Source organism: Papaver somniferum, unplaced genomic scaffold, assembly GCF_003573695.1.
Source record: "Papaver somniferum cultivar HN1 unplaced genomic scaffold, ASM357369v1 unplaced-scaffold_84, whole genome shotgun sequence".
In the NCBI taxonomy this organism is placed as follows: Eukaryota; Viridiplantae; Streptophyta; class Magnoliopsida; order Ranunculales; family Papaveraceae; genus Papaver; species Papaver somniferum.
In genome coordinates, this window is record NW_020651415.1 from 475,737 (window position 1) to 490,013 (window position 14,277).

General features: G+C 36.1%; 1 protein-coding gene across 1 annotated transcript; it reads right to left on the minus strand.

Moving 5' to 3' along the window:
- Window positions 1–1,242: 1,242 nt before the first annotated feature.
- LOC113345878 (DNA (cytosine-5)-methyltransferase 1-like) lies at window positions 1,243–7,183 on the minus strand. The gene is made up of 19 exons (XM_026589533.1): window positions 6,440–7,183; window positions 6,231–6,332; window positions 5,813–5,920; window positions 5,605–5,724; window positions 5,429–5,501; window positions 5,171–5,355; window positions 5,027–5,092; window positions 4,690–4,938; window positions 4,552–4,610; window positions 4,377–4,443; window positions 3,224–3,553; window positions 2,966–3,108; window positions 2,876–2,917; window positions 2,696–2,787; window positions 2,409–2,506; window positions 2,278–2,321; window positions 2,129–2,198; window positions 1,681–1,784; window positions 1,243–1,586 (listed from the first exon to the last, which is right to left on the minus strand). The coding sequence occupies exons 5-19, from the start codon at window positions 5,472–5,474 to the stop codon at window positions 1,502–1,504; spliced, it is 1,680 nt and encodes a 559-aa protein (XP_026445318.1). The 5' UTR covers window positions 5,475–5,501; window positions 5,605–5,724; window positions 5,813–5,920; window positions 6,231–6,332; window positions 6,440–7,183; the 3' UTR covers window positions 1,243–1,501.
- Window positions 7,184–14,277: the final 7,094 nt, after the last annotated feature.

The window sequence follows — 14,277 nt, forward strand, 5'->3', positions numbered from 1 at the left end:
AGCTTCGCAGAAATTCCAACTAGAATTTGCTAGGCTAAGCATGAATATACGCATACGAGGTTATGTGATAGCATGATCCAATTTGATAAAGGTAATGCCCAGAAGCAATGAGTTCAGTTAGATTCTTAATCTGAGAGGTGAAGCAAACAGAATGGCTGGAGTCATATCGCAGTGGGAGAAATAAATATTGGTCAATGTCTCCCATCTAATTCCTGGCACAAAAATGCATTCAATATTTATTCTCTCTAGATCATTCAAATCCCAAAACTTAAATCAATAACACAAACAATTGGGATAAGAATTTCGAATGCAACTCCAATTAGGATACAGTCTAAATTTGCATAACAAAATTTGGTAGGTTCAGAGAAACCAATATGTAAATGTTCCAAAGTGGTACTGAAGATCAGATCATAGTGGTGCTGAAACAAATGCTCATGGTCTGAGGTTCTGAGCAGTGGAATCATAAGTAATCCAAGCATTACAAGTTTAATTTCCCTCAAGTCCATCATTGCTAAAGAAACTGAGAAGATTCAAACCAAAGCTAAGTTGATTTCAAATAATCAAGGTGAAACTTCTTGCTGATACTGACTTTCCTTAAAAGAAGTTCTGGAATGCCAAAAACCTTGCTCTCCCAAGGTGCACATTTTCAACTGGAGATTGATATATGGCGGGCAAGCTTATCTTTAAAAAGTTGTGGCTCACATTGAGGGGCATAAATATTGAATGCACATTTCTGGCAAAGATCAGATGGAAGTCAATGACCATTTGTTTCTCCACTCAGCCTAAGAATTTAAGATTCTTCCTCCACCACTATGTATGAGATTGATGTAAAAAAATTGTAATCCACAACTTAACCTGTAGAAATGTGTTCTTCAGCAGCACTATGATCTGATTCAACCACATAATCCATTTACGAGTTTACTAAGGGAAAACTTAGTATTGCTGAAGCAGTCTCTCTAATCAGATTCACCACATCAAGTGACATTTCTAGTAATACAGCTGACAGTACAAGCATCAGGCCAATGGGAACTAAGAGCCGACCTAGTGCTCTCTCACATCTTATACACACAAAGACAATTCCATCAAAAATTTATCACCCTAAGCCATTTCATCAAAAGCATCTAAATTCCAGAGACTAATCCTTCAAAAATGGCAATATTGCTTCATGATTATTATCATCCTGCAAGTGTTAATCTAGTGGCCTTATCACAAGTATAGTTGAAAACATAAGGACAGAGGATATGAAAAACTGAATTTCACTTCAGAAGAAAGTAGATCCAAAAGTTACAGTACTAAAGAGCTAAATGTGCTGCTGCTCGAGATTGCATTACAAGAGACACCAAAAGAGATAAATCAATGTGTTTCTGGATCAAAAACCCATAAGAATGACTCAAATCCTCATTAAAATTGTTATATGGTGTCATCAGCAAACCACCTTTTTACAGAAGTCAAACTTTAACTGTTTTAATCTTGTTCATATCTTGAGAAGGATGGAGGGAGTTCAAAAACCTGTCCACTGCCAGAAGTCTTGTTTACGGCCTTTGCTAGAGAAAATCCTAGAGACTGCATTTCCAACTTGCATGTATCTATAATGCACAAAGAAACGTTAGATAGAGTTTGAAGGAGAACCAAAAAGAATTATAAGGAAAATAGAAAAACAATCAAGAGTACAAGTTTTACCTCTGCTTCACTGTACCAAACAGACGATAGAAATCTGGAAACCCTTGAAGACGGGCGTTTTCCCTTATTGACAACACCCGGTCTTGTTCAGGATGCAATATTATCTGACAAAAACCCCAAAAGTCAGAAATTTAATGGTTACATAAACCATCCACTGTTTATATAAAAAACCCATAACTTAAAAGAAGGCATTGGACATCTGGAAGGATTATGCTTAAGATTAGCAGTGAATCATGAGGAATGTATCAAAAATTTGTTTTACTGCAATAAGTTATAACCTAAAGACTAGATGGAACATCAGTTTCAGTGTCCTCCTTAAACATCAAACCATTCCCCACAAACATAACATTCTTGTACCTTTCTGTTATAACCTATGATTTTAGCATATTATCTAAAAGCTTAAAACACTAACAAAATAAGATTTGCAAAAAAATAAAACTATGTTCACCTGGTTATGTGGCTCGGCACGAGTCACAAAGGTGGACACGATTTCATCCCACCAGAGTCTTCCAAATGGCCTGAAAACCAAGCATACATGATTAATAAATTGGGCTAGGTTAAACTAAAGATAACTGATCAGTAAAGAAACGAACTCACTTTTTGGAAGTTCCCCTGACAAATTTTATGGCATACTCGGGTACCTGCAGTAATGTAACTATGTAAGAATGTGTTTGATTAATGAATTGGCAGAATAACTTGTGATAAAAAGATTCAAAAGAGCTGTTTACCAAAGGCTTTCTAGATCTTTCAGTCATTACTTTGACCATCTTCCGATCACGCCACGCCTTGTTTTCCACAACTATCACTCCCTCCTGAAATTTGCCCCCTTAAAAATCGGCAACAGGATACAATCAGTATATGTATTACAAGATGAAAACTGATTTCGCCAAGTTAACTAATAACTAACTAAGCTGACCCCATTAACTCTGAAAGGAAGGAAATATTTAATATTCTTGAAAGATATCCAACATGCTAACTTAAAATTGAAAACACACACTATAATAGAAAAACTTACTGTGCTTTGGCAAGCGAATCATCTTCTGAAAGTCCGTCTTAGGAATACCATTACCATAGTCCCTCTCATCCTGGATTTCATGTGTTGAAAATCTACAAACCAAAAATAAATACTGTAAATACGCCACTATCAACGTTAACTTGATAAAATCAATAAAGGCAGCAAAACGAACTTGCTTACCTCAGGCAAATCATAAATTGCATCTTTAAGAACCAATGCATCCTTCAGCTGCAGAGTATACGCTTCATCCCCCTTTACTACTACACAAACCGAGCAAGAATAATTATTTGATAAATACAAATACGTTTAACAATTCTTTTTAGGATAATCACATGCATACATACCTCAAACTTCTTAGGGCTAAACCCACGGGCAATAACCTTATGGGAAGGAAGAGGGAATTGAGGTAGTTTCTGCAATAAGAAGACAAGTAAACTATAAAGTTCTGATAACCAATTATATATCTAGTAAAACTAAATTAAACAGTCGCAATGATGGTTGATAGAACTATTGACAAAGCAATTCTACCTCTGTCATTTTGGCACCCCAAAGAAAGGTGCGCATACGGAACTGTGGTAGGCCATAACTTCCAGCTATCAACAAACCGAGACAGACTTGGTACTGCATTGTGACAAGCCTTCCTATAGCATACCGACCAAGCGTTCCACCCACAAATCTCATAATGTCTACTACGTTTTCCATGAGAGCGAACTTCGGCTGAAGAAACTTCACAATATCCATAAACACAGCAAGCTGATAATTCTTAGGGTCCTTTAGAGGCTCCTCATAATTCCTGAACCGATTGAACCCAGAGATCCCCTGACAGGGGGGTCCACCACATACTACATCCACAGTACCCTTAAAAGACAAACAGAACAACAGATAAATTTGTTAAGATACAATCATAATTGGCTACACAAAATAAACCAGTATCTAAAAGTAGACTACGTAAAATATTCTCAGAAGGAGAGCGCCACTTAAAGTATACCAGTTTCTTCTTAACACTATGCTCAAGGCCTGGAAATGTCTCACGTCAAGAAGTTACATGACGCGGACATAGAGTGAGGTTTAAATTCAAAAGAGAGATTGCTATGTCTTAGCATTGGGCCTTTGAACATCAAGTGCACATGAGGCAAAACCGATCAGTAAAAGAATTTGGCATTTGTGATTACTCCTATGTAACTAAATTGATCCATACACTAGAAACCTCAAATTACTAAGATTATGACTGTCTAACATTATATACAGGATGATTATGTATGGCAGGGCAACCTTGCTATTTATACTGCACCCAGTGTATGGATCATATTAGGAACTGATAAACTCTAAAGACATCAGACATGTCATTAATATTAGGGAAACTAAATTCAAATAGATTGCTTTTTCATGCTTGGGGTCTGGAGAACATGCATCAGGATAAAGGCAACAATTTAAGATGAAAAGTAATAATTCTATTGATTAGAAAAATTTGGCCAACAGTTACTCTGCAAGATAATATAAACCCTTTAAAAGTAAATCAGTTCATAAAGGTACCCGAAAAAAACACAAATTAAAAAAATTGGATAACAGAAGTACACACAAACACTTCTAGGTCATGGGTTGAATAAAATGACTACATGTCAAAGTACATAAATTAGAGAAGAATCACTCAGACAAATAGTAAAACTGGATATACACTTACAGGGAGAGGCAATACATTAGACTGGTATCCAGCAGTAACAAATTCCTCAATGCAGTCCTCACATTTCCTGCACATGAAACTAATATCAAACCAATGCACTGACAGACTGAAGCAGGTAAAAATAGGAAAAACAAAGAAGATGCATATGTAGAAAGCTCAACCTGAAGTAACATACGTGAGCTCTGAAAAAGGCTCCCAGGAATCCCAGTCTGATCCCCACCCCTTCCACTTTACCTAAATTATATAAAAATGTCAGAAATGAGTAAGAATTGACGAAATAGAAATAAAATATTAGAAATTGCAAAAGTAATACCTTAAAATGTAAGGCAGCATCCCCTTCATCTGTATCGGGGTTAACTCCGTAATATATGCCTATGATTTCCTCAACTTCGTATTCTCCATTTTCATCTGGAGGACGTTTCTGCGCCTCTTCTTCAGTTTCTTCCTTCTCAGTTGGTTTTTTTGTCTTGTTATAATCAGTCCCCAACAAATCAAAACGAGCACAGAGATCTTTCCACTCATAAAGCAAATGTAGGAAGTCCTCGGCCTTCATATTTCGCACCTAAAATCAATTGGCAGTTGATTGTCTGAAAATATGTATTCTTGAAAATGTGAAGAGAAAAGACAATAATAGAAGCGAAACATGATACCTCGGCTTCAGGATGATTATAGCTAAGACTTTCACAAGCGTCTTCGTTAAAATCTACAGCCCATCTCTGAAATAACAATGTTAAGTTTCAGTGTGAGATAAACAGACTAAGCCAAATGTGTTGAATTCATTTCTTTTCACTTACAGTGACAAGGTTCACATTGGATGCAGCTGCATCCATGCACAGGCCTGTGGACATGCCACCACAACCAGCATACATGTCAAGAAGCATCATAACTTTATCAGGCTCAGCAATATCTTCCTCAAAGACTTTCAAACAACCCTCCCTTGAAACTGCAGTGGATGAAGTACTAGCTTCTTTCCCATTTTCTACAAAAGAAGATAGTTGTTAGTATCTGCAAGCAAGAATTGGAGGGAACTATTAGTAGATAAAGTTCATTACCTGTTGGTAGATTTTCAAACGTACAAAGATCTTTGCGGTAGGACATGTCATAATAATAATGACAGCCGGGGACCTTAAACCAAACCAACATGAGAAATTTAGTCACTCAAAAAACTAAAATATAAACTGGAATGATAAAAATCAGTGAACAAAGAAAACAAAGAAAAAACCCATACCAAGAAGGATGCTTAAGCAACAGTAATTTTAGATTGAATACAATCCAGTGGATTGTCATCTCCAGAGTCAGAAGAGAGTACACGGTTTGCATCAATAAGGTAAGAGTGTTCTTTGATGACCTGAAACATTCAAAAAAATTTGCGGACTTACAAAACAGTGGTACATAACTCTAGAAAAGAGAAAATGAGTGTTTCTAACATAACATACAGTATCTCCTGCTCGGAAGAACCATTTTACAGCTATGTATGGCAGCTTCTTAGTTGTCTCGAAGAATTCAACGATTCTTCCTATATAATCTGGCTCTCCATCTTCAGCCTGAGATAGATCATGTAATATTAGAATCTTACAAAATACAAAATCATACAATCATCTGTCAAATTATAACAAACACACTTATCAATCAACATTATGAAACCCAAAATGCACAAAACATGAAAATTCAGCAATGAAAAGCCAATTTAACATGAATCAAACAATATAATTCTACTTACTTCTCCTACAATATAATTCATTAATAGATTCTTGTAAACAATTACAGCACATAAACTTCTCCTACACCTTTGTCTACTTACTCATGAAAAAAGAATACACAAACTAAATAGAACATCAAATATAGATCATTCACCTTGATATGGCAACAGTCACCCAATTGGTAAATCTCGCCATCTACTTCAGCACTAGTGAAGTGCCGTCTAACATGCAGGTAACCTTCACCACCTTCCCTTATCTACAATCACACACAAAAATTAACTAATCAAAACATATCAAAATTCCCAAAACCAAAATTACAAAATCAACAAACAATTAAAACCAATAAATAACAAGAATAACTACCTTTGCTGCATCATAACGATGAGGTCATCTCTGTTTAGCCTCTTCAATAGGAACCGGTTCACCAATTAAACGGCAAGTTTCGTTCTGCTGCTCAGATTTATTGATCTTCCTCTTCATCTTCTCCACAGGGACATCTTCAATTTCTTCTTCCTCATCTACGGCTTCCTCCGGGTTGTCAATGACTAGATCTGCAACCTCCTCTTCATCATCATCTTTAAAACCAACCTTCTTCTTTCCTTCACTTATCACACTCTTTAATTTCTTCAACGGACCATCTGTTCTCTTCCTTGGTCTTCTAACTTCAGATTTACTTGTTGATTTCTTCTTCTTGTCTGGTAAATCAACAAGAACCTCTTTACCTTTTCCTTTGACTGTTTTCGCCTCTTTTGATTTGGTCTCTAGATCTACTGCTTCTGGCTCTCTGATTTTAATCGATGTTCTATTCCTCTTAGGTTCTGGAGGATCATCCTCCTTCGGTTTTCTTCCTCTTTTCCGGCTAGCAGGTGTAATTGCCATCTGAAAAATGGAGATTTAGGGTTCAATAGGGTTTCAGAAAGAGGGTTTGAGGTAAGAAAAATAGAGATTTAGGGTATGAAAATGGAGATTAAGGGTTCAATAGAGTTTCAGAAAACGGTTTTGGGGTAAGAAAATAGAGATTTGGAGTAAGAAATTGGAGTTTCTGAGAGAGATTTACAGTAAGAAGACGGAGGAAATGGGAGAGTTGGGGTTTCAGAGACGGGGAAATGGGTTTTTTCTGAGGAGTGAGAGAAATTTTTAGGGATTTGACTTGAAGAGAGATATATTTCCGTGGGCGGGAAAAACTGAGAATTCAAATTTCGATTTATTTTGGAAATTTTTGATATTTTTTTGACGCGAAAGTTGCGTGTAATTATATTACTGGTTGTAGATATAATCTTAACGGCCGCGTATAGTGTAAGTGGTTTCAGTAAAGTAGAATGTGTTAAATGTTATCGTTGCTTTTGATGAGGGTGTTAGATGAGCGGTGGGTATATGGTGACCAGGAAATTTGATGGATATTTGATACATCGAAAATATCTGCTATTCCTTAAAAAGCTGGCAAAATCAGTTTTGAGATTTTGGATTGACTCGTCCAAACATGGATAGCGGGGGAGTGGCAACCGATGTGGTGGTTATGGTGAGTGGCCGTGGCCTTGCCCTTGCGGTTGAACCGGCATAGGTGACTAAAGTCGGTCATTGGGGCAACTTCCCCATCTTTTATTACACTTCGGCATTTTGCATTTCATGGGCGTGACATTTGTTGATTATTGCAGTTATATTATTGCTTTTGGGGGTAATTTTGTTCTTGGGATATCGATAAAGTAATGACGGGAATATGGTGCCAAGTATGCCAGGAGTGTTAGACTTGCTGAGATTATATCTTGCTCGGATACCATGTCAAATTTTTATATAGAAACTTAAAACACTCGATGATATTCATAGAGATATACGAATATAGTCGTGTTGCTCATATAGAGTTCCTAGCATTCTAACATTGAAGGTTATGAAGCATAAACTCTATCTTGTATTGATTTGGTTCTTGCTTACAGATGAATGTCACAAGTTTCAGTTTATGGGATTAGTTCTATGTAATCTCGGTTTCTCTAGAATATTCACGAGTTACTCATACACAAACTTTTCCAGATTATTCTTCTAATTTCTTTCACTCGTTACAATTCAAGATTATTCTAGACTAATTTGTTTAGGTAATTCTTTACTAATCTAAACAATTGTAAATGTATTCCAACATCGTCTGTTTGATTTGCACAATTATAAATTATGTTAGAAGTTATTATATAGAACTTGAAACACCCGATGATGTATATTTGAGGAGATATGTGAGCATGTTGGTGTTGCTTTTACGGAGCTCCTAGCATTCTAGTATGGAAGGCTGTGAAGCAAGACTTAATAGTTTCTTGTACTCTATCTTGTACTGATTTGATACTTGTTTTCTTACAAATGAATGTTAATTACAAATTCCTATATAAGATTAATTCTATATACTCTAGGTTTCTCTAAAATGTTCATAAGTTAGTCACTTTTACAACCTTTACTGACTTTTCTAGATTATTCTTTTAATTTATTTTAAATATTACAATTCTAGATTACTCTATAATAACTTGTCAACATAATTTTCTATTAATCTACACAATTACAAATGTATTCCATCGCCGTCCGTTTGATTTGTACAATTACAAATTACAAGTTCCAAAAAATTAATCGTGCCTGGAAAAACAAACAGTTGAATTATAAAGATAAAAGCGGACGGTCATGAATGTCTAAAGTTGTAATATATTGTAAGGGAAGTTGGAAGAAGAAGATTAAATGAGATTAAAGAAGAAGAAGAGAGCAATCGAGGAATGGAGATTGCCACAGTGTGTGTAATGTAAAAGTATATTAATATGTTTTTCTGGGACTCCGTATGCAGGCATGCGGCATAGAAAATCCAAAGAAAACGTAGAATAAATGGCGATATAGAAGTAGAGGCATTTTTGGATTTTTATTCTAACCAGGGGAAAAGTCAAAATTCTAAAAAATAATATCTTTTCGCTCTTCGTATATGTATGCATTTTTGTCTTATCCATCTTTAGTTGTGAAAAAAACTAAATTGTTAACATGAAAAAGTACGATTTGTATTATTAGGTCTTTAGTACTAACAATAAAGGTCTTGTATTACTACGACTATTGTCTTAGGTTTTTCATATCACTACCAATAAATATATTGTATGGGTAACATTACAAACACCTTGCACAATATGAGTCTTTTAAAATTTATTGTTTCTCATATAAATGTAAGAGGTGTATCTCTTAACACTTTTATTCTCAAACTATCTCACATGTTGGATGTGATTTTTGCGAATAAAAACCAAACGGTAACAGACAGGGTCGTCGCTAACATTTAGAGGCTCGGGGCGAAGACTCACATAAGGGCCTTTTTATTATATCTCTCCTCCTTTAAAATGCTAAGTTATATGAGCCTCCATATCGCACGGTGAGCGTGACACTTCCCTCAAATTAAATTAGATAAAAACTTTGGGCATTAGTAAGCCCAGTGAGGACACTTGGCGAGACTCTATTGGTTTGAGCATAAAATTTTAGATAACACTATGTTTACACCAAGTATTTAACCGGCCGTTTGTGACACTGTTAGACAAAAGGTGGGTAGACAATATTTCAGTAGAAAACCAAGGCTTATAAATATTTTACACTTGGTTTACACCCAAAACTTAACTGGACGTTACTAACACCAGTTAGGTGTACAACACATCCGTCGGAAAGTAGACCTAACTCATACACTGTCATCGCTTAGGAAAAAACTTCGATACTTTTCTCCTGCCATTTTGTTCTTAGTTTCTTCTTCATTTAGTCTCATTCTCTTCTACTACATCGATTCGAGATTGAGAGAGAACAAATTTCTATGAAATCAGTGGATTTGTTGCCGTTAATTTGAGAAATGAGTCTCGAGATTTCAGACAGTTTCAAATAAGGGAGAAAATTATAGAGATCTGAAAGTTCTCATGGGTTAAGAAATTGTTACCGGTTATCAAGATTGCAGGGGAGACTGGTTTCTTCCATGAAGAAATTAGTAGTGGGGTTGTCATTGAATCAATGGTATTGGTGGTTGAACTAGAGATGGGTTTCAGTCAATGACTGTTGTATGGAGTTGTAGATGAGTTTCAAGGGGTTGGTATGTTGTTGTTGCAGTAGCTAATGAAGCAGAGAAGGAAATGACTGCAGTAGCAGTTTGGTGTTGGTTCTGGTGAAGTTGCAGGTTAACTGAAGATGGGAATGAAATGCTGCTGCTTTCCTGAGATTTGGGGTTGTATAACCAAGAGCAGGGATTGAGATGCTGAGTAACTGGTGGTACAGAACAAGGGTTGCACTATGGTGATTGTGTGTTTGTAATGGAAGGAAGCTAAACATAGTGAATGAAAGGGCTGAGATGGTTATGATACTGCAGTTGAGAAACAAGAACATTAAGTTGATGTTGTCTGAGATGGTGGTGAACTTGGTGGTTTGCCTGTGAACTGAAATTGCAGGTTGAATTGATTACAAATGAACTGAAGTAGGCAGTGTTGCAATGGAATAGTGGTCAGTGATGAAAGATTTGGCTGTTGCAGTGTGTATGTGTTGCATAAGTTGAAGAAATAAGGTAGCTTTGATGAATGTATGTTTCTAAACAGGGAGAGGATTATGAATCAAGAAAATGAAGACGAGATGTAGTTGGTGATGCTGTGAGATGTTGTTTCCATAAAAAAGATGACTTTGAATCCACATGGAGTTGAGATAACTGTTTGTTGAGAATTGAGAAAAGAAATCAATGATGAAGCTGAGGTTAAGAAAGGCAATAGAGATGAAATTAGAGGAAAGGAGATATGATAATGATGATGAAGATGATGATTCAGCTGATGTGTAGCTGTTGTTTCTATTTATGTGTAATTATATGAATGTTAGGAATTGAAAAATTGCAGGGAAGGAGATGAATTTGTCCGGAAAAACAGACAAAACTCGGTCGGATTTCTGTTCTGCCGAGTCAACTCAATGATTCAGACCTCTCCGGCGATACATACCATCTGACTCGGTGCATGACTAGGACCCCATTGACCGTTAAGTTGATTGTTAATTGTAACGATGATTGTTAGTGACTCAAGTGTCAATAATTTGTGTTGCAGGAAGCTTCAATATTTATTGGCCATTGAAAACATCCTTCGGCGGTTAATGAGGTGTTGAAGCCGAGTCACACCAAATCAAAGATCCAAAGCGACGGGGCGAGGGAATTCGAGCCACACGAAATCAAAAATCCTAAGCATGCATCGAGATAGGAGCGAAGCTGAGCCACACCAAATCAAATATCCAAAGCAACGGGGCGAGGCGAAGCCGAGGCACAACAAATCAAATCCTAAGCATGCATTGGGACGAGGCGAGATAAAGTGGTTATCGAGTTCACCCGGTGCGTAGCACGGGTACAAAATCTAGTATATGGGGAAAACATGAAAAGTAATCAAACAATCCATTGATGCGCGTATGTAAAAGTCTAATGAGGGTACAAAAATAACTAAAATTCAAGTGAAAAGACATATGTCTAAGAAATTTAAAATACCTTTGAAGTAATGACAGCATCGCAAACAAACATCATCCAATAAAAAGAAAAAGAGAAACGTCATCCTATTAAGGTTTTTCTCTCAGTTCTGGTTGGCAAATCATTAGCTATCTTGACGAGATCAATATTATCCAAAAAATTCATACTCTATAGTTAGGATAGCCAACCCAATTATCCTTTCTCGTTGCTAGCTAGTGTACAACTGCTATACTTCAAATGATCACAATTCTAACACCAAACACTAAATTCAAAACCAAAACAAATCAAAAAATAAATTCAATTAAAGTGATCATTTAGAATTGAACTAATCAAGGATAGTCCTTAATACAGGCATCCCGTCTTACATTTATTTTTTGTTAAATTTTCTTACTTATTTCCTATCTATTGTTAACAAAGAGGGGACTATTGTATTGAGAAAGAAAATAAAACCCTTAAGATTGTGCCCTGATATCGATTGAGACGAGTTGCGCACTCTTTTTGTTCTTCCAGTCACAGTTATTACTGGGTTTAAGAGTGCAAATCCGCAAAACATATATGTAATGAACAAACATTTTTGGGGCCCTCTGATTTTGGGGCCTAGGGCGGTCGACCCTTAGGCCCTATTTCAAAGACGGTCTTGGTAACAGATTTGAAGATAATATTTTTGGTATATGTTCCTTTTACAAAGCTCGACTTTTCTACCGAAAATGAGTGTATTCCAAGTAACACCATCATCTAGAACTTTGAATATGAGCCACCGAAAGTCAACTGATTTTTGGCCATTGGAATTAAGATCGGTAGATTGTAAAGTTTTATATTTCAGAATATGTTCATTTTTGGCAGGCATGTAGAACTTGGTTAGAGGAACATGACATCAGGATATTAGCTTCAAATCCGCTACAGTTTGATGTTTATTCACAAAAATGACGTCCAATGTGTGAGATAATACGAGAATACAAGTGTGGAGGGATCCTTCCTCCGTGTGTAATTATTGTGCTACTTTTATATGTGATGCATAAGATACTTTTTTCATTTCAAAATATAAAATACTATATTCATCTTGTAATTGTATTTGAACAATCCTTTATTTTTCATGGTTCTTGGTTATTGAGTTTTTTACTTGGAATCACAATTATACATATGGTTGTTATAAATATATTAGAAGTTAGTCTCTGAATGACCTTGTGCTTGACACTTTGGCACGGTCAAAGTTGCTTTTAACTACATTACTCGTTTCACCTTTACAATCAGTGGTATCCTTGAAAACCATAACAAAGTTGTTGCATTCATTATTTCTCCAGTCGGTCGACTTTCGAACTCGGGTAACTCGAGGAGAAGAGATAGCTCGAGAACTACACAAGATTCATTGGAAAGGAAATCCTAACAAGGATATTAAAGAAATTCTGGGAAGGAGGCAAAGATCCCACATGAAGAAGAGATCTTAGTGTGACTTTTTGTGTCTTGGGAGTAAGGCTGCTTTGTTCCATTTTTTATATAGCTTTTGCAGTTAGCTTTGTAGCCTCCTTCTAATGTTTTGGTTGTTAGGTAGTGTCTTTGTTGGGCTACTTCTGATTATGTTTTGCCTTTGGGGATTTTTGGAGTTTTTCAGCTTTGTAGAGCTGACTCTTAACGGTCAGTATGTTTTGCGTTGTCTTTTTAGTTGCCCAGTTTGTTTCGTCCGGGTCTCTCGTATTATTTCTCTTTTCTCTCAATAATTTCACCCTTTTTCGTAAATGAAAAAGAAAAAGAAAAATTGAGGCCCCATATCATCAATTATACTTGTAAATATATATATATATATATATATATATATATCAATTACCTAATGACAGACATCCTCGGACAATCGAGTTAGTGACGTCACGTCTACACATTCATGTGTTTTTAATTAGGGCTTTTTGATAAACTACCCCTACTTTTAACTTTACACTAAAAAAATGCCTCCGTTTTTTTTTTAACTTTCTAAAATGCCCTTGGTTTGATCGTTTTATAAAATAAACGGTAAAAAACGGTAAACAGCAGTTAACAGCCGTTATTGCTTAAGTGGCAGCGCAATAGAAGTCTAAAAAGCCCTTTGAACTAAATAGAGTTGAATCTACTTGAATCGCTGATTTGAAACGCCGACTCAACTCGAGTCAATAAGAAACACGTGGCATCCATCTAACCATCCATGTAAAAAAAATCAACGACCCACAATAAGATCTAATCTCCCAACGGTCTTATTCTCAATTCCATCTTCTTCAACCTGTATATATACAGATGATCTTCCATATGTTTCTGCAACTCAAAAAAAATTCAGTATAAGCTAAGAAAACTCAGAAACAATGAATGGTGGAGGTGCAAAAGACTCTCCAGGTAGTAGTAGTAGCAGCAACAACAACAACCATAAGGTGAGAATGAAAAAAATCATCACTCATTGTGCTATGTGTGAACAAGGTAATCATGACATAAAAGTGTGTCCTTGGCTATATTCTAGGTGCAAGCATGTTCCCTGTAATGGTGTAAGAGCATTGCTTCAATCTACAACAAATGAAAACTATGGGAAAATGTTCTTAAAGTGCACAATACCTACCTGCAATTATTTTGAATGGTTTGAAGATGCTTCTAACCATTGTAAATTCAAGTTAGTGTTGTTACCTTTAGATAAAAGCTGCCAAGCTTGTGGAGTAGATGATTAATGCTTTGAAAGTTGTCCACTGCACCATCAATTTTGCTTCTCTTCAGCCTGCAATTCCAGAAT